Consider the following 24,165-nt stretch of genomic DNA (forward strand, 5'->3'; position numbering starts at 1 on the left):
ATGTCTGAAGTCCTGGCTGCTTTAGCAATGTATCAATGCCTTCATATAGGGTTTTTTTTTTTTTTAATCAGGCTTTTCTAGTTATTCTCAACAGGAGTTTTGGTCTGCTACAATCTGCTCCATCATAGCCAGAATCAAAATCTACATTTTTCATAAGCAGTGGAAAAGACAAATTTTTATCATCAGACAACAGACCATTACTATAGAAGGAATGAGCAGTGAGGAAGAATACAAAAGTAGAGAATATTCCTTCGAGAAGATCAAGAAAGGGATACAGTAAAGGTAAAAACATTTGTGTTCCAAGTCCTAAAGAAACTTAAAATCTTTCTAGGGGAGGAAAAACATACTTGGTTGGATGAGACAATTATAGAATGTCAAAGAGTTATAAAACTAAACAGTTAAAAGCTGCATAGAACAGGGGCACCTGGCTGGCTCAGTCGGTAGAGCATGTGACTCTTGATCTCAGCGTTATAAGTTTGAGTCCCTATTGGATGTAGAGATTACTTAAAAACAAAATCTTTAAAAAGAAAAAGAGCTGCATAGAACAGCAAGAGACAGAGGTGCACAAAAGCAAAAGGAAGACAATGAATCCAAGTACATCTTCTATAACAAAACATATGTAAGTGCAGAGATCCACAGGATACAAGAGGGCATTATCCATATTAATTTCAAGGTTACCTGCTGGTACTATCCACCAAACAACCACTATCAAGTAGAGTAAGTGAAAGGAGAAATCTTAATGTTAAATTAAGCATATCATTTAGAATTAGGAAGGTGGAGACATGCAGAGTGAACCACGAATCCATTCTAAAATGAAACTAAAGTGTTTTCTATTTTATCTACTATTTTTTGGTTTACTCCTTCTAACTCTAAGAGTTCAGATGACAGCCAAGTACTAACTGTCCAAGTACTAACTGTCTTAAACTAACGCAACTGTTCATTTCCCCACTTGCCCAAGACAAATAACAATTTATAGCAAGCAATATAAAGAGTGGTTACCTGGGGAAAAGAAGGGCAGAGAGAAAAAGTTAAAAGCTAATAAAATGTTAATACCAAACTTTAAGACTGTTTACTTAAGTACTGTAATTAACACCACAGATTACCACTACATGAACTTATACTGCTTGTATTTTAAAACTATCCTTTGGCAAAGAACTAATCAAATCAAAATGTTACAGCTCACATACCAAGAACATATAAAATGCTTACAACTTTTGACTTAATAGTTAATCTCCAGGAATCTAAGAAAATAATCTAAAATACATAAAAACTTTTACATAAAAAGATGTTCATTGCAACCTATTCATAATTGCAAAACAAAAACTGAGAATAACCTAAAAGTCCAATTTTGAGAGAATGGTTAGGCTAATTACAGTCTATATAATGCATGATTATTCTGCCATTAAAATTTTATATAAAGACTTTTTAATAATGGGAGATAAAAGAAAGAAATAATAAGATAGAAAGATAGAAAACCATTTAGATTAAACGAGAGATGCAAGTTGCCAGACTCAATGCCTTATAATTTCAAACATAAAAAAAAACAAAAAACATTAAGCAGGGGCATGTTACTGGCACCACTGGTAGAGCAACAACTCTTGATCTAGGGGTCATGAGTTCAAGCCCCACACTGGGCACAGAGCCTGCTTAAAGAAAACAAACAAACAAACAAACACTAAACATAGAAATAGCAATAAACAAGTGGAAAAAGAAACAGCAATATAAATGTAGAAGTCACAAAAGGAACAAAAATATTAAGTTATCATGTAAAAAGTATGTAAGAATAATGAAAAAAGTTTCCAGAGATTAGGAAATTAAAGCAGGAATGACCAGTGAAGAAGAAGGGAGTTGCTGTGGGAAGAAAAAACACACAAAACAAGGCATGACACCTGAAATTAATACTACACTATATGTTAACTAACTGGAATTTAAATAAAAACTTGAGGGGCGTCTAGTGGCTCAGTTGGTTGAGCATCCGACTCTTGATTTCGGCTCAGGTCATGACCTCACAGATATAAGATCCAGCCCCATATCGGGCTCCACACTGAGCATGGAGCTTACTTGGGACTCTCTCTCTCTGTCTCTCTGTCTTTCTCTGTCTCTCCCCTGCTTGCATGCTCTCTCTCTCAAAATAAATGAACATTTTTTTAAAACCCTTGAAAATAAAAAAAAAAGTATGAGACCCTTTGCCCAAAGCATTTATAATATAGCTTATTAATGAAGACAAATTCATAAAGTTTTTAAAAAGATTTAAATAACAACAGAGATGATGACAGATGCAATATCACAAAATAAACAATTGCTTAGTGAAGCTTACAAGCCAATACTGCAATACTCATCTGCCCACCCACAGGAGGAAGAGAACCAAGGCTGGGAAGGAGAGGCAAGACTTTAAGATGGGATGAAGCATGGGCGCCTGGGTGGCTCAGTCGGTTAAGCGTCCAACTTCGGCTCAGGTCATGATTTCACGGTCTGTGGGGTCGAGCCCCGCATCAGGCTCTGTGCTGACAGCTCAGAGCCTGGAGCCTGCTTCCGATTTTGTGTCTCCCTCTCTCTCTGCCCCTCCCCTGCTCATGCTCTGTCTCTCTCTGTCGCAAAAATAAATAAAAACATAAAAAAAAAAAATTAAAAAAAAAAAAAAAGATGGGACGAAGCAGAGTCTAACCGGTAAAATTTAATTAAAAAGATGGGAGAAAAAGCAATTCATGCGAACAACAAAGCATGAAGTATAAAGGCTGGACAGTGAATAACTAAAACAGTCTTTAACTAAAACAGAAAGGTTGTACAGGCCAGAAAGGTAGGCTCGAGCTAGATTATGGAGAACCTTCAACAAGGTTCTCTATGAAGTTAGGCTAAGGAATCTAAACTTCACCCGGTCGGAAGCAATGATGATACTAACATATTTAATCTTATTAATATGGTACGACTATTAATAAACTATAAAACCTGTTATCCCACATGCTTGGGGAATAGGTTGTTCTTTACTTTTATGTGGTAACAATGCCAAATTTGGGCAGAATCCCCCCTACATACAGTACGAAGGATGTACTTCTGTGATTCTATCAGCAGTGCTTGCCTGGGTTGGTCACTCAGTTAAATACTTTTTTTTAATATAGCACTTTACCAAACATATGAGTACACCTGATAACTTCTTAAGTACAAAATCCCGGGCTGTGGATACCACTCAGATACTCTCTGGGCACACCACAACATCTCTAGCCCTCAGTTTCCCCATTCCCAAAAGGGTAACAATAACTCCCTTAAATGAACTATTATGAATGATTAAATGTGATTTAATGTAATGTGTCTGGTACAGTGTTGGCTACATAACTGATATTGATTGAATGTAGAAACTTCCCTGTAAGGATATAGGGATATATATCAGGGATATAAATTTCTTGGAATTGTAGGAAAATATGAGAAATTCAATGAAAAAAAAATGGCACCAAAGTGTTTTTTCATATATGTATTAGTGGGCCAACTTTAAAGTACTTACTAAATTAACTGCTAATAAAAATTAATAAATACTCAAATTTCAAGTTGCATCTTGCTCCCTTAGCTTAAAGAATTAACCTGATTTGTACCGTGATTTGGAAAGAATAATGAGTAGCCCAAGACTATAGACTTGTGGCCAGAGAGTAAATATTTCAGGCTTTGCAGACCATAAGGTCTCTGTCCACTCTGCTACTGTAGCATGAAAGCAGCCATAGACAATAAGTATGGCTGTGTTCCAAGAAAAGCTTTATTTACAAAAATGAGCAGCAGGCTGGGTCTGGCCTGCTGGCTCTAGCTATCAATGCCTGGTGCTAAATGTTTGCATTACCACCTCTCCCCCCCCCCCCCGCCCCTCCCCCCAAATTCATACGTTGAAACCTAATCCCCAGTATGATGGCATTTAGAGGTGGGGCCTTGCAAAGGCGATTAGGTCATGAGGGCTTTGCCCTCATGAATGGGATTAGTGCCCGTATGAAAGAGATGCTAGAGACCTCTGCCTTTCAACCAAGTGAGGACAAACGCAGCAAGAAAATGAGTCCGTGAACTAGGAGGTGGGCCCTCACAAGACACCAAATCTACTAGCATCTTGATCTTTGACTTCCCAGCCTCCAGGACCATGAGAAAATAATGTCTGTTGTTTATAAGCCACCTAGTCCATGATATTCTGCTATAACAGCCCAAATTGACTAAGACACATGGATTGGAGAAAGACAAAGTAACAGAGATCAACAGAATTTGCAAACGCACATATTAAACAAAAGTAGAGTGAAAGCAGTAAGCTTCCTTGTTTATTCCAGAAATGGCCCAAACAATTAAACATGGTTAGGCAGCCTGCATTGGATCAGCACAGTCAAATCAACAGGAGACACACAATAAAAGATGTCGTAGATGCAAATACAGGTATAGGAATGCTGCAGAGAGGGAGGCCCTGTAGATGTAGGCAGAACAAGACCACCATATGGTTGTCCCACTATATCCATCATCCTAGCACAAAATCCTTTGGATTTAATTTCTGCTCTGTTTGAGTCAAAGAATCATTCACACTAGTCCACAAGGTGGAATGATACCAAAATTAGAAAGAGTGCTGGATTTGGAGCTATACTACATGCGTTCAAAGCTACCACCCACAGGATAAATATTATTAGTCTTTACGCTCCCAAAGCCTGTGTTTCTTCGTCTGTAAAATGGGAGTACTACCTACCATAATAGGGTTGCTTTTCTCATCTAATCCTCCAATATCTAGGAGCGCCTGAGTGGTTCAGTTGGTTAAGCATCCAACTATGGCTCAGGTCATGATCTCACAGTTTGTGGGTTTGAGCCCCACATCAGGCTCTGTGCTGACAGCTCAGAGCCTGGAGCCTATCTAGGATTCTGTGTCTCCCTCTCTCTCTGCCTCTTCCCCCCCCCCCCCACAACTCTGTCTCTGTCTCTCTCTCTCTCTCAAAAATAAATAAACATTAAAAAAAATTTTTTTAATCCTCCAATATCTATTTGGTACAGATTCTGTGTGTATTAAATGGTAGCCTAATTGCTCTCTTGGACTCTTTGTCTTTCCATCTACCATCAACACTGCTTCCTTGGTTTTCTATAAAACACAGACCTTACCCTATCATCCTCCTGCCTTCTTTCTGCCTACAAGATTTATAAACAGTACCCAATCTACCACTCCAGCCACATTTTTCCATTCCTGCAATACCTCTCCCCTCCCCAGACTTAAGACATCTATTCCTGGATATGCCATACCCTGTCTCCTCTATGACTTTATATATGCCACTTCCTCTTTCCAGAATGGTTTTTCTCCTTCTCACTATACAGTGATTCCTTCCAAAGCTGATCCATCACTCTCTCCTTTGTGAAGCTTTTCCCACTTAACCCAGAGAGAATTACATCAGCTTCCTGTAGGCCTCATAACCTTCTGCACTTCTCTCAATGGTAGTAGCATTTATTACCCGTATTATAATTATTTGTCGCTGCCTCTGCCTCCCCAAACTAGAAGATTTCCTTTAAGATAGGGATGGTCTCTAGGTATGTGTCTCAGTGTAAGACTCAGTGGCCAAAAACATTTTTGTAGAATGAACCAATGAGAAAGATCTTTAATACCATTAGCACCATTTTATACCAAAGTTTCAAATAATTTGTTGTCTGAAGGAAGCTGAAGTTAATAAAGCTTTTCTTTATAATTAAGGCAAAGGTAAACTTCAGTAAAGTCCAATCTTTTGTTGAAGTTTTACAGAACCAAACACAAGCAAAACACAAGAGAAATGGCAAAACAGAAGGGAGTCAAGGGAAAATAAGTCCACTGCTATTCAGAAAAATAAAAACCAAACCAAAATTGGAAATAAGTTATCTTCAAGCTTAAAAATTTTGTGGTAAATCATGTGATGAGGAAGATGTCTTGACAGTAATTCATGCCCCCCCCCCAAAAAAAAAACAAGGAAAGAAACCAGTTTTGTTGCTGACAAATTCAGTATGAGTAAGGCTACTGCAATCTTTAGCAGTATTAAGAATTTTACATCCAGGGGCATCTGGGTGGCTCAGTCATTTAAGCATACACTCTTGATTTCAGCTCAGGTCATAATCTCAGGGTCATGAGATGGAGCCCTGCCTCAGGTTCTGCACTGGGCGTGCAGCCTGCTTAAGATACTCTCTATCCCTCTCCCCCTCACTCTCTCTCGATCTAGAAAAAAAGAGAAGACAAGAGAAGAGAAGGAAAGGAAGAGAAAGAGAGAGAGAGAAAGAAAAGAATTTAGCATCCAGAAGGAGGGACAGTAAGCCCCACCACACTTTGCATTAGTCAGGTATTATTTAAAGTATGAGAGTCATCTCTGAGTGGCATATTTAAAGATGACCAACCAGAAGGAATCATAACATATAATCAAGAACTTTTAGGGATTTTTTTTTTTTAGAAATCTTTTTCCTCCATTAAACATTTACTATGTATCTAATACATTCTAAGTACCATATGAAGTGCTGAATGCATAAAGACATAATCTCTGACCTCAGGGAGTTCACTGCAGTGCCAGATACACAAATGAGGAACTGAAATCCAGTGACATGAGTGATGCATATGCTGTGTGGTGGCACAAAGGAAGATAACTGACTCCTGTATGAGTGTGAAAAAAATTTTACAGAGCACTTAATATTTCACCTGGGCCTGAGAAGATGAGTATAATTTGACGGGAAGATAGAGTCTTCCAGGTAGGATAATCATAGGGGACAAAAGGCCAAAAAGCATACTATATTACAAGAAGTCTAAGTACTGTAGCATGATCAGAACATTTGGAAAGGGAGGAAGAAGACCAAAGAAATGAATTTGAGAAGTTTAACCTAAAAATTTAGATAGAAGTAATCATGGCCTTTAAATACTTGAATACTAAAACTAGGGAAGTAGATTTTAATTCACTAGAAAACTTAACTTTCAAACCATTAAAATTGTCCAATATAGAGAGAGCAATGAGTAGTCCCCACAATGGGAGAAATATCCCTATTCATGTATAAAATCAATCTCCCCTTGGTGTTCCAGGTCTCATCTTCTCTCACCTTAGCTCATCACTTTTCTCTACTCTCTCCAGCATCAATTTCTTCCTCTCTACTATGATAACACACAAATCTAATACACAAACATGACATAATATCAGCTATCTTAAAAAGAAACAACTCCTGAGCTCTTGCCCTCCAGCAAGTACTGGCCTGTTTCCCTGCCCCCCTTTACAGCAGACCCCTCCAAAGAGTAGTGCATATATTCACTGTTTCTCCTTTCTCACTTTAACTCATGCTATTAGGGCCTTAGTTTGTTCCACCACTCTCCCAAAACTGCTCTTAATAAAGTCACCAAGAAGGACCTCCAAGGTTCCCCAGGGTCAGTTTACAATAGGCACGAAAGAGTTCAATGAATGGGGATAATCTGATAAACAAACAGAATCTTTACTTAGCCTAAGTACTAATGATCTTTCAAATCAAAACAGCTAATAGCAGGCTTATGGAAAGTTATCAGTCTGGGATACACCAGCTCAGCTTTTGCATACAACTATCTCCACAGTAATACTATCCATTTCTTCTAGAAAACCAGAAAGAAAAGTGAGATGTTGAAATTGGACAGTCTTGCACCATCTTTATCAGTATGACTAATCAGCACTCTTCTTCCCTTACATATCTTCATCACAATCGTCTGACACTTATTTTTAACCTAATCTTCTAAAATAGACTCAGGCACAGTTATTAAGTATGAAAGATAATTCTTCTTCCTTCAATGTTCCTCCTCTAAACATTCTTGCTCTTTTCAAGTCTACCCTTTTTAAGCACCTAGTTCAATGCCTTACACATCTAGATACTCTATAAATGTCTAGCAAGTAAACTATAAAACCTAACATATGGGACCTAATACAAAGTAAACTCCATAAATGCTATTTCCCTCTCCAAAACTATCCCAACTTTAAGAATGCATAAAATGATAAAACCTCCCTACCCTATATGAACAAGTTTATCTAGTTCTCTTTCTCAAAAGTACCTGCATTTTAAGAGAACCGCAAGAATAAGGGACCTAAAGAAAATATGTATTGAATTTCAGATACTACAGGATACATGTGAGTGATATCCTGAGGCAACAGAACCTTCCCTAGTCAATGAAGTGATTAAACATCAATTTGGCCCTTATATATCAAAAGAAAGTTAAACAATTTCTTTTTACTAATTATCATTTTTAAAAAGCCATATATAATATTTAGGCATAGGTAAAAAGCTAGTAAAGTCTGGCAGGAAATGTATAATTATTAACAATAGTTCTCTCTAGAAAGATAAATAATAATTGCCTGAACCATAATTTATCCCTTTATCCCTTTTCCTATCAAGGACAGCTGTTACTACTCTTTCCAGTACTATAATGAGCATCATTTTTTAAAGCTTTGTAATTGTGTATAGGTGTATATACATGAATATATATCATAAATGTCATACACATTCATACATAGGGCAGACACCTATTAACGGAATTGCCACAAGGCAAGAGATAAAGAATATATCTCTTCAACCTTACTAGGTATGGCCAAACTGCTCTCCAAAATGGTTATACCGGGTTTTACTTCCCCAGCAGCATGTGGGTCCCCATTAATTATCATTAATTGATCATAAATTATGCAGTCTGGTAGCCTCTCATCATTGGCTTAATTTGCTTTTCCCTAATTATCAATGATAGTGAGCATAACTCCAGATGTTTATTGGCTTTTCAGTTTTCCTCTTCCATGAAATGTCTATTCAAATAGACTATTTTTTCACTATTTTTCTGGTGAGGTGTCTGTCATAGTAATTTGTGGTTTCTCATATAGTTTGGATATTAATCTTTAATCGGTAATTTCATTGAAAACATTTTCTTCCACCCTGTGATTTATCTTCTTACATTATAATACAGAAGTGTTTAATGTGTCCAAATTATCAGTCTTTCCTTTATGCTGTTTATTTGTATGAAGAATCCTTCTCTACCTCATTTTCATAAAGATACTTCTAGTATTTTCTAAGTTTTGTGGTTTGACATTTAATCCACTTGGAATTAACTTTTTGTGTATAGTATGAGGTAAAGATCTATTTTTTTTTCTGGTTTTCTATAAGGTTAGCTAACTATCCACAACAATTGAAAATGGGTTCTTTGCAACACCGAATAGCCAGAGTAATATTGAAGAAGAAAACCAAAATGGGAGGCATCACAATCCCAGACATTAGCCTCTACTACAAAGTTGTAATCATCAAGACAGTATGGTATTGGCACAAAAACAGACACATAGACCAGTGGAATAGAGGCCCCAGAATTAGACCCACAAATGTATGGCCAACTAATCTTCGACAAAGCAGGAAAGAATATCCAATGGAAAAAAGACAGTCTCTTTAACAAATGGTGCTGGAAGAACTGGACAGCAACATGCAGAAGAATGAAACTAGACCACTTTCTTACACCATTCACAAAAATAAACTCAAAATGGATAAAGGACCTGAATGTGAGACAGGAAACCATCAAAACCCTAGAGGAGAAAGGAGGAAAAAACCTCTCTGACCTCAGCTGCAGCAATTTCTTACTTGACACATCTCCAAAGGCAAGGGAATTAAAAGCAAAAATGAACTACTGGGACCTCATCAAGATAAAAAGCTTCTGCACTGCAAAGGAAACAATCAACAAAACTAAAAGGCAACCGGTGGAATGGGAAAAGATATTTGCAAATGACATATGGGATAAAGGGCTAGTATCTAAAATCCATAAAGAACTCACCAAACTCTACACCCAAAAAATAATCCAGTGAAGAAATGGGCAGAAGACATGAATAGACACTTTCCCAAAGAAAACATCCAGATGGCCAACAGACACATGAAAAGATGCTCAACATCACTCCTCATCAGGGAAATACAAATCAAAACTACAATGAGATATCACCTCACGCTGGTCAGAGTGGCTAAAATGAACAAATCAGGAGACTATAGATGCTGGAGAGGATGTGGAGAAACGGGAACCCCCTTGCACTACTGGTGGGAATGCAAACTGGTGCAGCCATTCTGGAAAACAGTGTGGAGGTTCCTCAAAAAATTAAAAATAGAACTACCTTATGACCCAGAAACAGCACTGCTAGGAATCTACCCAAAGGATACAGGAGTGCTGATGCATAGGGGCCCATGTACCCCAATGTTTATAGCAGCACTTTCAATAGCCAAATTATGGAAAGAGCCTAAATGTCCATCAACTGATGAATGGATAAAGATGTGGTTTATATATGCAATGGAATACTGCTTGGCAATGAGAAAGAATGAAATCTGGCCATTTGCAGCAATGTGGATGGAACTGGAGGTTATTATGCTAAGTGAAATAAGCCAGCCAGAGAAAGGCAGATACCATAATGTTTTCATTCATATGTGGATCTTGAGAAACTTAACAGAAGACCATGCGGGAGGGGGGAAAAAAGTTACAGAGAGGGAGGGAGGCAAACCATAAGAGACTCTTAAGGACTGAGAACAAACTAAGGGTAGAGGGAGGAGGGCACTTGTTGGGATGAGCACTGGGTATTGTATGGGAACCAATTTGACAATAAATTATATTTAAAAAAAAAAAGAAAAGAAAAAGAAAATCTTTGCCCCACTGATTTGTAATGCCATCTGTTATCTAGCAAATTCAAATATATGAGGGCATGTTACTCAACTCTTTATTTTTTGGACTTTTTAATTATTTTAATTTTTTTAATGTTTATTTATTTTTGAGAGAGAGAAAGACAGAGCATGAGCAGGGGAGGAGCAGAGAGAGAGGGAGACACGGAATTTGAAGCAGGCTCCAGGCTCTGAGCTGTCAGCACAGAGCCTGACGCGGGGCTTGAATCCACAAACCGTGAGATCATGACCTGAGCCGAAGCCAGACACTCAACCGACTGAGCCACCCAGGTGCCCCTGGACTTTTTAATTATTTAACACTGGTTATCCAACTATCCTGACATCAGTACCTGTTTCAATTAATACGGCTTTATAATAGCTTACTATTTGATAAAGCAATGTGCTCCAAAATTGTCTTGAGTGTTCTTGGCCACTCACTAATCATCCTTATTGACAAGTTCCACTAAAAAAGAAAAAGTTCCCCTCTATTCCAGGTGTTCTGGCTTTTTAAATGAATGAATGGTAAATTCTTGTCAAATGCTCTTTTAAGAATCTATTGAGATGATCATATGGTTTTACTTTCCTTTAGTTCATTAATGCTGTATACTGAATTAGATTCATAATGTTAAACTGAACCCCTATTCCTGGAATAAATGCTACTTGGTTGTGAGTTTTTTTTTTTTTTAATGCACTACTAGATTAGTGTATATTTCACTTTGGATTTCTTAAATCTACATTCATGAGATTGGTCTGTATTTTTCCTTTCTTATGCTGTCCTTGTATGATTTTGATATCAAGTTGTAAAAGCCTTCCAAAAGGAACCTGAAAACACTTTTCTTTCCTGGAATAGTCTGCATCCTGCAATATTTGGGGAACCTGTAAAACCCTGTGCCTGGTGCATCCTAAGCAGATAGAATTTTTCTTCTGCCTTTTATTTTACAGAAAATTCCCAAATATTTATTACAGATACCTGTATAATAAACCCCAACCTATCCATCCTCCAGCCTCAACAATCAATTCATTGCCAATCATATTTCATCTATTCCCCCAATCATTACCTCTCCCCACTCCCCTTGAAGGAATGATTTTGAAGCAAATCCCAGACATCAAATCATCTTATCTGGGAACATTTTAGTATCTCTCCTGAAGGACTCTTACAAAATATGTAACTATTGTCATGTTGAACACTTCATAATCTTTAATATCAACAAACATCCAAACAGTGTTCAAATTCCTATCAAATGTTTTAACACAGTTTTTCAAATCAGGATCCAAATAAATTCACGCACTTAAATTTGTTATGTCTTTTCATCTACAGGTTTCCCTTCTATTGCTCTTCCTCTTCCTCTTCTTCCTCTTCCTCCTTCTTCTTCACATTATTTGTGGTAATGGGCCATGTATCCTGCAGTTTCCCACATTCTGGATTTTGCTTATTTTATCTACATATTACTTAGTGGATAGATTTTACTATTCATTTTCTTTTTTAGTTACATTTCTGTTCATATTTTCTATTTATTCTTAAGCAATCTGTGACAGATTGCAGTTTTTAGTAAGTGAACTATTTTATGCAATATTTCAAATTCATGGCATAAAGCCCATATTCTATATTTATGGGATTTTTATATCTTTATCACATCTGTAGTTGTATTCCCTGTTGCATTCCTAATATCATTTATGCCTTCTTGTTTTTCTTTTTCTTTGACCAATCTTGCCAGAGATTTGTCCATAATATAAACCTTTTTTTTTATTTTTTTAAATGTTTTTATTTATTTTTGCGACAGAGAGAGACAGAGCATGAGCAGGGGAGGGGCAGAGAGAGAGGGAGACACAGAATGCGAAGCAGGCTCCAGGCTCTGAGCTGTCAGCAAAGAGCCTGACACGGGACTCAAACTCACACACTGAGATCACGACCTGAGCTGAAGTTAAGATGCTCAACCGACTGAGCCACCCAGGCGCCCCCCCATAACATAAATCTCATATTACGACCTTCAGTGAATTAGATTTTGGCTTTATTAATCCTCTTCACTGTTTATTTTTTATTCCATTAATTTCTGTTATTTTTATTCTTTCCTATCTTCTACTTCCTTTGGGTTTAATCTATTTTTTTAATATTTGTTTATTTATTTATTTAGGGAGTGAGACAGAGAGAGCATGAGCAGGGGAGGGGTAGAGATAGAGGGAGAAAGAGAATCCCAAGCAGGCTCTGCACTGACAGTGCAGGGCTGGAACTCATGAACGTGAGATCACGACCTGAGCCACCCACGTGCCCCTCTGCTATTACTTTTCTAACTATTTCGGTTCACCACTTAACTCAATAATGTTTAGGCTTTCTTGAACTCAAATATCTTACAGGTTCTAGGACCTACATTTCTTCATATTAACATCTCTGAAATTGGGATGTTTCTTACAGTTGAAGTCTTATAATCACTGTCAGCCAGGCAGCAGTGATGATGGCACTGTCATTGCTTATTTATGTATAAATGTACACAATTAAAGAGTAAGCTCACCAAAAAATGTATGATTTTGTGGTTATCCCTGGTGACTGGACAACTGTAACCTCAGTATTAGCCTATAAAGGCCATCTGAGGAAGAACTATAAATCTCATCTGAAAACATTTTGTTGATGCCATTTGGCAAGCTCAAAAAAGCATGAGCATCCAAACATGATGGGTGTCAGCAGTGTTAAAGAACAATGTTAGATAACAGAAAACAAACTATGAATTTGACAGAGGGAGGGAGGTGGGAGATGGGCTAGATGGGTGATGTATACTAAGGAGGGCACTTGTTGTGATGAGCACTGAGTGTTAAGTGATGAATCACTGAATTCTACCCCTGAAACCAATATTGTACTGTGTGAACTAAAATTTAAATTAAAAAGTTCTTTTCCTTAAAAAGAAAAGAAAAGGTTAGAGCTGTGGAACACTCTTTTAAGAAATTCTGTATCACCAATGGTCTCAATGACACAGTAAACAATACTACATAGAAAAACACAACCTCTATGATTTAGAAGAATCAGGCTCTGAATATGAAGTCACAGGAATATTCTAATTTATCATGTTACTTCCTTTTAAAAATATATGGTCGGGGCGCCTGGGTGGCTCAGTCGGTTGGGCGTCTGACTTCGACTCAGGTCATGATGTCACGGTCCATGAGTTCGAGCCCCGCGTCGGGCTCTGTGCTGACAGCTCAGAGCCTGGAGCCTGTTTCAGATTCTGTGTCTCCCTCTCTCTCTGACCTTCCCCCATTCATGCTCTGTCTCTGTCTCAAAAATGAATAAACGTTAAAAAAAAAATTTTTTTAATAAATAAAATAAATAAATAAAAATATATGCTCAATTGATACGTTAAATCTGTAATAAATTTATAAGAACTCTTTCAGTAAGTACAAAGTTAAAAAGTCTGAGTGACAGTAAAGCATTGTTTGGTAAATGACAGCACATCTTACAAATGATGGCATCTTAAGATTTAATGAAACATAATTCAGACACTTAAATTTTCCTTAGTTTTGCTTTAGTTATACTCCACAGATTCTGAGATAGTTGTTTACTATCTCATTGTTACTCAACTCTAAATATATTCCAATTTCCATGATTTTGTTCTTCACCATATATTATTTAGACGTTTGTTTCTGCTTTTTAAATTTCCAAACACGGACTGGGAGGGGGATTGGCTACATTTGTCACTGATTTCTAATTTTATTGTACTGGGATGAGATAACAGTTTATATAGCAATCTTTGGTATCTGTTAAAACTTTCTTTGTGCCTAATTATGTGCATGTTCTACATTTGTTTAAAAGAATGTAAAATCTTGGGGTGCCTAGGTGGCTCAGTCAGTTGGGCGTCCAACTTTGGCACAGGTCATGATCTCACAGTTTGTGGGTTCGAGCCCCATGTCAGGCTCTGTGCTGACAGCTCAGAGCCTGGAGCCTGCTTCAGATTCTCTCTCTCTCTCGCTCTCTCGCTCTCACTCTCTCTCTCTGCCCTTCCCCTGCTCACACTCTGTCTCTCAAAAATAAATAAATGTTAAAAAAAATTTTTTAATAAAAAAATAAAAGAATGTATATTCTCTAATTTGGGAGGTGTATGGTTCTATATATATGCAGATCAAGTTTACATTCCATTTCTTTTGGTGGTTACCCTTAAATTTTTAATATGCATCTGACCAAGAGCCTAAAGTTAATCAATATCTCTATCCTCCTGAACTATATATAGAACCTTAGAACTCTTCAGTGCTGATCACCTTCCCTCCCAGCTTACATTTTATCCTTGTCTGATATTTTAGTCCCATTTTGGTTTTAACCACCACATATTAGTCATAATTATTTTTGCTTTATAGAGTCAATATTCACTTAGTTTACCTACCCATTTCTTTGTTCACCATGTTTTCTTGTATCCTATTTTCTCCCATTACATTTCTTTCTTGCTGACGTATATTCTTCAGTATAATAGTTCTTTCAGAAACAGCGTGGTAAATTCTCTGTATTTTTGTTTATCTGAAAATATTTTTATTTTGTCCTCACTCTTGAATTATAACTTAGCTGAATACAAAATTCAGATCTCTCAACACTGAGAAGACATTGTTCCATTTTCTTCTGGCCTCTCTTGGTTATAAGATGTCTGCTCTCAGTCTGTTGCTCCTTTGTTTTTCCTTTCTGGTTGCTTTTTAAAGTGCCTGTGGTGTTCTACAGTTTCATTGCAATGTGTTTAGTTGTGGGGGTTGTTTGCTTTGTTCATTCAATTCTTTCTAGGGCCTCATGACTCTAAAACCTAAGGATTCATGTCTTCTTATTAATACCAAAATACTCTCAAGTCACCATCTCTTTAAATTCCATGTCTCCCACATTCTATTCTTCTCCTTCTGTAACTATTAGATGATGGGTCTTCTTGACCTTTCATTTCTCTTCACCTCTCTTTCAGATTTTCCTTTATCCTACTGTTCTGCATCCTCAGGATTTCCACATATCTAATTCCCAGCTTACTGATTTTCTCTTCATCCGTGTAAACTAGTGCTTACCTTATTCACTGAGCTTTTTTTAACCTCCCTGACTATATTTTTCATTATGTTTAGCTCTTTTTTATTTTTTATTTTTTTTTATTTTTTTTATTTTTTTTTAATTTTTGGGACAGAGAGAGACAGAGCATGAATGGGGGAAGGGCAGAGAGAGAGGGAGACACAGAATCGGAAACAGGCTCCAGGCTCTGAGCCATCAGCCCAGAGCCCGACGCGGGGCTCGAACTCACGGACCGCGAGATCGTGACCTGGCTGAAGTCGGACGCCCAACCGACTGCGCCACCCAGGCGCCCCATTTTTCTTTTTTTTTTTTTTTTTTTTTTTTTTTAATTTTTGGGACAGAGAGAGACAGAGCATGAATGGGGGAAGGGCAGAGAGAGAGGGAGACACAGAATCGGAAACAGGCTCCAGGCTCTGAGCCATAGCTCTTTTTTAAATGCACCTGTTTCATAATGTCCTTCTCACTTCTTGAGATTTCCATTAATTCTTTAATGTCTTTAGTCACTTAAAATGTGCCAATTTAAATTATCATTTAAGCTGCTATTCTACTATCCCAGTTCCTGGAGATAGAATCCCCTTGCTTGTTATATCTACTAAGTCTCATTTATGTTAGAAAATGGTTTCCTCGTGTGTCACATTCAATTATAAGTTCATCTTTGGTTGGGCTTATCTCTTCTTAAAGAATCTCTTCTGGAGCGAGTTGGGAGTACCTCTTATCTTAGAGTCTTTTTTTTTCCTTTCTCCAGGTGATCCATGGGTATCACTAGTTTGGAGTCAGCTTTTATATTAATTTCTCAGCATGGTGATACTTAAAACCATATAATATAAAATCAGATCCCAAATATGAGCAAGGCATACATCGTGCGCTTCAATTTCTCAGGAAAGCTCTTTTCTCCATTTCCTCTCTGCATAGAGCCCAAGTAAATCAAGACAAAATTTCTTATTACTGGCTTGTACCAGTAGGAAGATTATTCTCTGCCCACCCCTTCACTCTGAATGCACATCAAGAATCCCAGTTTTAGGGGCACCTGGGTGGCGCAGTCCGTTAAGCGTCCGACTTCAGCCAGGTCACGATCTCGCGGTCCGTGAGTTCGAGCCCCGCGTCGGGCTCTGGGCTGATGGCTCAGAGCCTGGAGCCTGTTTCCGATTCTGTGTCTCCCTCTCTCTCTGCCCCACCCCCGTTCATGCTCTGTCTCTCTCTGTCCCAAAAATAAATAAACGTTGAAAAAAAAATTAAAAAAAAAAAAAAGAATCCCAGTTTTATGCACAAGTCTTAGTTTTGGTTCCTTTTTCTGTGGTTAAAACTCAATCCACTAGGAATAGAAAACCAGAAATAGCCCCTCACTCCACCCCTTCACCCCCACTCTAGGGCAACATAGCATGAGCTTACTAAAGTTTTGGTTTTTAGTTCCATTTTTATTTCTAGAACCTGGAGATTTTCCTGTCTTTCCTGCAAGCTCAGGAATTCTTTTAAAAGAATTGTTAGTTCAATATCATCTAGCTTTTCTGGATATTTGCAGCAGAAGCATCTTCTCATCTCAGTTAGCCCTCTTGCTAAAAGAGAATCTGGGCTCTCCAATCCATTTGCTACATTAACCCCATAGGAGTAATCACTCTAAAATGCAAAGATGGAACTCTTCTTTAAAATTCCTCAGTGGATCCTCACTCCTGAGCATGGCATTCAAAGTCCACTGTTATTCAGTAACTGCTTATTTCTGGAATTCCATCTCCTCCCACTCTCCCACATGTAGTCTATGCTCCAACCACTCCTACTTACAATCCCTGGAAGTCTCCTTGTTATTTCAGAGTCCTGTACTTCTGCATATACCGGTTTCCCTCATCTTCATCCTGCCCCCATCCACCTACTGAATACTCAGGGTCAAGTGTCTGCCTTTCACTGAAGCCATTTCTGACCCATCCAAGCTGGAAGCTCTTCATTGAGTTCTTTATATGACAAGCATTCTACTAATTATTTAGTCTTACCAACATTATGATTTTGCTATTACTATCCCCATTTGCAAATGAGGAAACTAAGGTACAGAGAGTTGAAGCAACCTACGCAATGGCACACAGCTATAAATGGCAGAGCTGGAATTCAAACACAGGCAATCTGTCTCCAGATCCTGCTCCATTAACTTGCCCCATTAACATATTCCTTACTGCCTTCTACAATGATATCTTGCATTACATTATAATTGCATTTATTACACATTTCAGTTGCATGTTTGTGCACCAATCTTCCCAACTACGCTGACTCAAAGAGAAAGAATCATGCTTTATTCTATATGCAGTTCCATTGCCTAGCACACAGAAGACCCTCAAATGATTACTAAATTAATGCATGACGGAAGGAAACATCCCCACAGACACTGCTTTAGTCCAGGCCCTCTTCATCTCTTGCCTGGACTACTAAAATAGTCCCCTAACTGGACTCCCTTCTTCATTTCTATTCATGTCTTTCCTCCATACCCCAACCAATATTCTTTCTAAAGCACATCATTATGATGATGTCATTACTTAAAAATCTGTAAGGGCTCTGTACTGTCTATAGGACAAAGTCCCAAATTATTTTATCATGACATACCATGCCCTTTGTGATCTAACTTCCACAGTCCCTTCTCTTCTTTCCCACTTCAGTCCCACATTCCATCTATATTTAACTTCCTGTCAGTCCCTGAATATGCCAAGAGACTTCATGCCTTTGTGCATGTAGGTTCTTCTGCCTGGAATGGCCATCCCCTCCTCTCTCACCTGGTAAATTCCTACCTTTTCAGCATAGAGCTCAAATTCCTCAGCTCTCCTCCAGATGCTTAGTTATCCCATTCCTATACTCTGTTGGCTTTATGCATTTACCTCACTTACTACTTTGTAATATTTTTGATAAGGTGTTTCTCCAACCAGACTGTGGAATCTTAAAGAACAGGGACCATGTCTTATTCCCCTTTTTTACTGTATTATCTTACAGAGCATGTGCCCCCAAAATGCTCATTGAATTAGTGGGATGACATTTGACAAACATATCCCGTATCCTACACTCAAAAAAAAACAAAAACAAAAACAAAAACAAAAAGCAAAAAAACCCCTCAGATATAAATGAATTCAAGGGTAGGCAATTGTCCGGATTAACTGGAAGTTTGGAAGTGGATAAGAAGAAAACCAAATACCTCCTAAATTCTTGAGGCTCAACCCTGAATTCTATAGGATACAGATATTCCTTTAATGGTAATTAGTGTTTAGTTGGCGAGGTAATCTCATTCTGAATTGTTTCCTGCATTAGAACACATAAGGGCACTCTCAAATTCTGGAATATGTGTACGTGTCATTAAGGATAAAAAGTTGAGTCATTTTATACATTTTACAACAAATCCCTACAGTTGAGGGAAATTCTTATCCTTTTACACTACAATCACATGATTTCATTATTCATTAGTCCTAAATGCAATTTAGGCTGCACACATAGCAAACATTGTCTGCCAACTGAGTAATAAACCAGAACTACTTGTTTGTCACAGAAAGAGGATTTTTTTTAAATGTATAATGTTAACCCTAAGTGAACAGGGAGGTTGAGGGGTGATGAAAGGGATGGGATAAATGAGGTACTATTGAATTTTTGAAACGCGCTTTTAACACAAAAAAAATTTTTTTAAGTTTTAATTGCCAATTTAAAAGATTCATTGGTGGGGCTCCTGGGGGGCTTAGTCAGTTGAGAGTCTAACTCTTGATTTTGGCTTAGGTCATGATCGCAGGGTTGTGGGATCAAGACCTGTGTCAGAATTCTCTCTCTCTGTCCATCTGCCCCTCTCCCCGACTCGTGTTCTCTATCTCTCTCCAAAAAATAAAAAAAATAAAAAAAATAAAAAGGACTCATTGGCCTTTGTGTAGCTTTTCTCTTCAATTATTACCCAGGGTAGAAGAAAAAGAATTATCCTAAAAAGGTCTTGGTTTCAATTTCAGAAGCAGTATAATTTAGAATGGTCACTCTTGATTTCATATCAAAAGACTAAATTAATTCTTAAGATTCATTAATTATTATCAATGAGACTTAAGTATTGCTGTTGTATATACAGATGACCATTAAACAACACAGGGGTTAGGGGCACCGACCCTCAGCACTGTTGAAAATCTACGGTAACTACTGACTTTCCAAAAACTTGACTTGTAGCCCTTTGTTGACCGGATGCTTTACTAATAATATAAACTGCTGATTAACACATATTTTGTATGTTATATGCATTATATACTCTATTCTTACAATAAACTAAGCTAGAAAAAAGAAAATGTTAGGAAAATCATAAGAAAGAGAAAGTACATTTACAGCACTGTAATGTATTCATTGAAAAAATCCATGTATAAGTGGAACCCACACAGTTCAAACCCCTGTTGTTCAAGGGTCAAATGCAGTTGCAAAAGCACCTATATATGCCCATGTGCTACAGTTTTTATTTTTAATCAATGGACCAAGACTGCCTCTAAATTTAGTATATAAGCTCCAAGAAGAAGAAATCTTTGAACATTTCATTCACTAAGGTCTCCCAAGAACCTAGAACAGTGCCTGGCCCAGCACAAACATTCATTACATACTTGTGAATATTGCTCAAAATGGTTCAAATACTATGTCAATATATGCGATGAGCTATAACCTCAAGGAACATAAAGTTGAAGTAGACTTCACACAATGTTGCACAAGTCAACTGTGCAACAGTTTGCTATATCCAAAAGCAAACTGACAAGGCATAGAAGAATAAAACAAAACATGTTATACAGGAGTCCTTAAGGTTCTGAATTTTAAAGCTTGTCAGGAAACTGGTAAAAAACAAAAATGTCACCAACACAACCAAAATTTTCGACAAGCACAAACTCTTATACTTATTATAGACAATTCAATTCCAAAAGAGCCATGGGGCTTCAACAAAATTAAAATATATATATATATATATATATATATATATATATATATAAGAATTTCACTTAAGCACCAGTGCATTTACTACAAAATTTAATTTCCAGTATTAAAAAGGAATTCTGACCTTTCTTTTTATCAATTAACCTAACTATGCCCCAAAAAAACTGCTAAGCAACATACTTCTGAATATACCTAAAATTGCTAGTTCTGTTGCTGTTTCCCACTCAAAAACACAATGTAAGTTTTTATAAAACTGGTATTTTTAGTTTTCTCTATTACAAGTCATCATGAGCATTTAACTGTGAATTAAGCTATGTTTTAGCCCTTATTTATGGGTTATTGTTTTGGTCCTTGTTTATCTGCTACTAACTCATGATGACCATTAGCTGGTCACTTTCTACTCTCTTCTGGGCCTCAGTTCTCTCTTCTGTAGAATGAGAGACCTGGGTTAAAACAATGGTTCCTAGCTTTCTTTCTGCATCCCTTTGAGAATCTGGTGAAAGCTACAGGTGACCTCTCCATATGAATGCACATACACATGTATATAACAATTTTATAACTGACTTTTTATAATAGCAAAAGATTGGAAACAACCTAAATGTCTACCAATAGACAGTTAATTGTTATAGCCATTCAATGAAATTCCTTGCAGCTGTAAGCAGAAGAAACCTTCTATATACTGATATGAAAAGCTTTCCATCATGTATCTTTATATGGAAAAAAGCTAGTTACAGAACAATGTATACAATATACAACCTTTTGTGTAAAAAGATCAAAAACTAAAATAAATATATTTGAATTTTTATGTAGAAGCATAAAGAAACTGTGGAAGAATAAATGAGAATCTTTGGTGGCAGTGGGAAATGAGTAAAGGGATAGGAGGAACCTTTCCATTGTACACTTTCTTACATTTGTGTTTGGATTATGTGAATGCACGGCATATTAAAATTCTAAATTAAAAAATTGTATATAACTCTAACAAGTCCAGACAACCCACTGAAGCTAGAAGATAATTCGCAAACCCTGTTCAGCAATATTCTCCTATAATGATTTGACTTAATAAGCCTGTAATTATATACACTCAATGATCTGACAAGAATATTTAAGGAAAAATATTTTTCATCACAGTCCTCATATAAACATATAAGTAATTGGTGGATACTCAGTAATTCAATAGATCCTAATTTGGAATCTCATTTTATATAATTTTCCTTAATCACTGATACACTTTATGACAAATTTCTTCATCAGAAAAAGTTTGCACAAATTATCAAGCCATACTCCTTCTTATGAATCAAAGTCCAGAACTGATATTTCACAGAGGAGTCCAGACTTTATAAATGAGAACAGACATCTCTATCTTATTTGACCATATAATCAATAGTACTAGTAGGAAGACCAGAGAAATTTTTACCATAATCTCAGAACTTGAAGCAAACTAAAGAGCATATGAGATCATCACTCAGCACCCACAAATTAGATGACGTTTGGGGAGGCCTTCTCACCTACTCTGAACAAGGATCAGATAGAATTGGGGTTCACCCTTCGGCAAGTTACTTAACCTCTCTGGGCCTCAATTTCATCTCTAAAACGGAAATAAAAGTACCTCTCTCATAAGGATGTTGTGAAACTTAAAAGGAAAAATAAGGAATATAGCCAAGTAAGACAAAGAAATAAAAGTAAGGTATCCTAGGACAGTGGCAGGTGTCTACTTTAATCAAAACAGAACTGCATTCCGGAAACTGTAGTTTCTAGAGACTGCACTTTCATACACAAGCAACGCTTCCTTTTCCCTACTGGAAAAAAAAAAAAAAAAAAAAAAATGGCAGAATTCCCAACACAAAAGGTGCAAATATCTGGCCTTTCCTAATTATGTTTCTTGGAAATCTCCTCCTAGGTAAGCATTTTTTTATCAAAGAACATAGATGTTGTGTTGACTGGATGTGTCTCGGAGTCCTAAGTTACACACAGTTCTGTTTTGTGTTTTTACAGGGCACTTTCAACGTCAAGCTCAGCACCAGAGGGGCAGGCTGTGGGAGGTATCGAAAGGCAAAGAAGTTGAAAGCAACAGTCCCGCAACTTTTAACTACCAGGACGATAGCAGGAAACCTACACAGCCATGGAGACAGAAGCAGCCCCTGCCAACCAATCTCCATTTACGAAACTTAACCCCCACCCAGTTTTGTTGTTGTTGTTGTTTTTAAGTTTGGTTTTTTTTTGTTTTTTTTGTTTTTTTTTTTTTTGTCGAGCACTACTGGACAGCTTATTCATTTTTGGAGTTATTACTTATAAATATAAATAACCCCGATGTGCGAGGCTCTGTCAAGATTTTGTGAAAATTGCGCTTGTGAGTTCATTCTCTCAACCCACTCCACACTCTAGTCTGAAAAGCTCTCTTCACATCCTCAAATTCAACCCGCCCCCTTAACTCCGGATACTCCATACCTCTCACTAATCCATTTAGGCCCAGGAGCCACTTCTCTACACGCAGTTCGACCCCAAGTTCTTCACCCAACACGAAACCAAGCACTTCTCTGATCCTCCAGGGCTCCTGCAAAGTTAGGAACCCTTCTCCCACACACCATTCCAACCTGGCCCTAACTTGTTCCAAGAATGCTGTTTCCCTCCAAACTTCTAACTTCCGTAAGGCGCGAGATCCCCTCACTGCCCCTCCAAATCCATCGTGCCCGTACTTCATTCTGAAGTTCAAAATTCAGAAACAGATGCGCCTGGACAGAGCCCAGTTCCAACCCCACGCGAACTCTACACAGCCGCTCGAGCACGGCCTGGGACCCTCCACCCCCCAACCAGGCCAGGCCGGGCGCGCTCGGCCTCGCTCCAGACCCCCAAAGGGAGGAGGGAAAGCTCCACCTGGCTCCGTGGCCGCGGCGCGCGGCTCCTGCTCCGGCCTGGACCCCGCGGCGGCCGCGCCCCCGTCCCGGCGCTGGCGGCAGCGCTCCGGCTGGCCGCGGCGGGCGCGCTCGCTCTGCACCTCCGCGTCGGCCTGGCCGTCGTCGCGGGCCCGACGGCGGGCCCAACCCGGGCCGCGGGCACGGCAGCGCGGGCAACCGGGGCCCGCTGCGTCGGCGGCGCGCTGGGCGCAGCCTCGGCACAGCGAGTGGCCGCACGGCAGGGCCGCAGCTTCGCCCAGGGTCTCCAGACACCCGGCGCAGCCCGACTCCTCCGGCCGCGGCGGTGGCGGCGGTTGCAGCAGCGGCGGCGGCAACACCAGCAACGCGGGACCAGAGGCCGCGCCCGGGGCCCCAGTCTTGGCTGCCGCCATCTCGTCACAGCGGCCCCGTCGGCCCCGCCGACTCAGAGCTGCCGCTGCCGCCGCGGAAGAGGCCCGAGTACTCGGACCTGCCGCCGCCATCTTGTTTCCCGTTTGAAGGGAGAGTCCGTTGCGAGGGAGAAGAGTAGAGGGCGGGGCAGTGCGCGGCGGGCGGTACCGGCTACATATTTATGAGGGGGCGGGGCTCCAATGAGCCGGGAGAAGGTTCTCCCCGGGCCCGATTGGCGGGAGGCGAAACCTCATTAATATTTATTAGCTACCTTCTATGTCGTCCTCAGCCTCGCCCTCCAGTTTTTGCAATTTCCTCTTATCGAACCTGGTGAAGTTGAGGACTGAGGGGATTTGGAAA

General features: G+C 38.8%; 1 protein-coding gene across 3 annotated transcripts in view; it reads right to left on the reverse strand.

Annotated features, from left to right (window-relative positions):
* The window catches only part of RNF169 (ring finger protein 169), a 108,221-nt gene extending 84,302 nt beyond the window's left edge, over window positions 1-23,919 (reverse strand). For all 3 annotated transcript variants that reach the window (XR_007156252.1, XR_007156251.1, XM_047877967.1), the window contains exon 1: window positions 23,396-23,919. Coding sequence is in view for 1 of the 3 variants with exons in the window: in XM_047877967.1 (XP_047733923.1) it covers window positions 23,396-23,897 (502 nt within the window). In the remaining 2 variants the exon portion in view is untranslated. The remainder of the gene's footprint in view (window positions 1-23,395) is intronic.
* Between the last annotated feature and the right edge of the window lie 246 nt (window positions 23,920-24,165).

Source organism: Prionailurus viverrinus, chromosome D1 (assembly GCF_022837055.1).
Source record: "Prionailurus viverrinus isolate Anna chromosome D1, UM_Priviv_1.0, whole genome shotgun sequence".
Classification (NCBI taxonomy): Eukaryota; Metazoa; Chordata; class Mammalia; order Carnivora; family Felidae; genus Prionailurus; species Prionailurus viverrinus.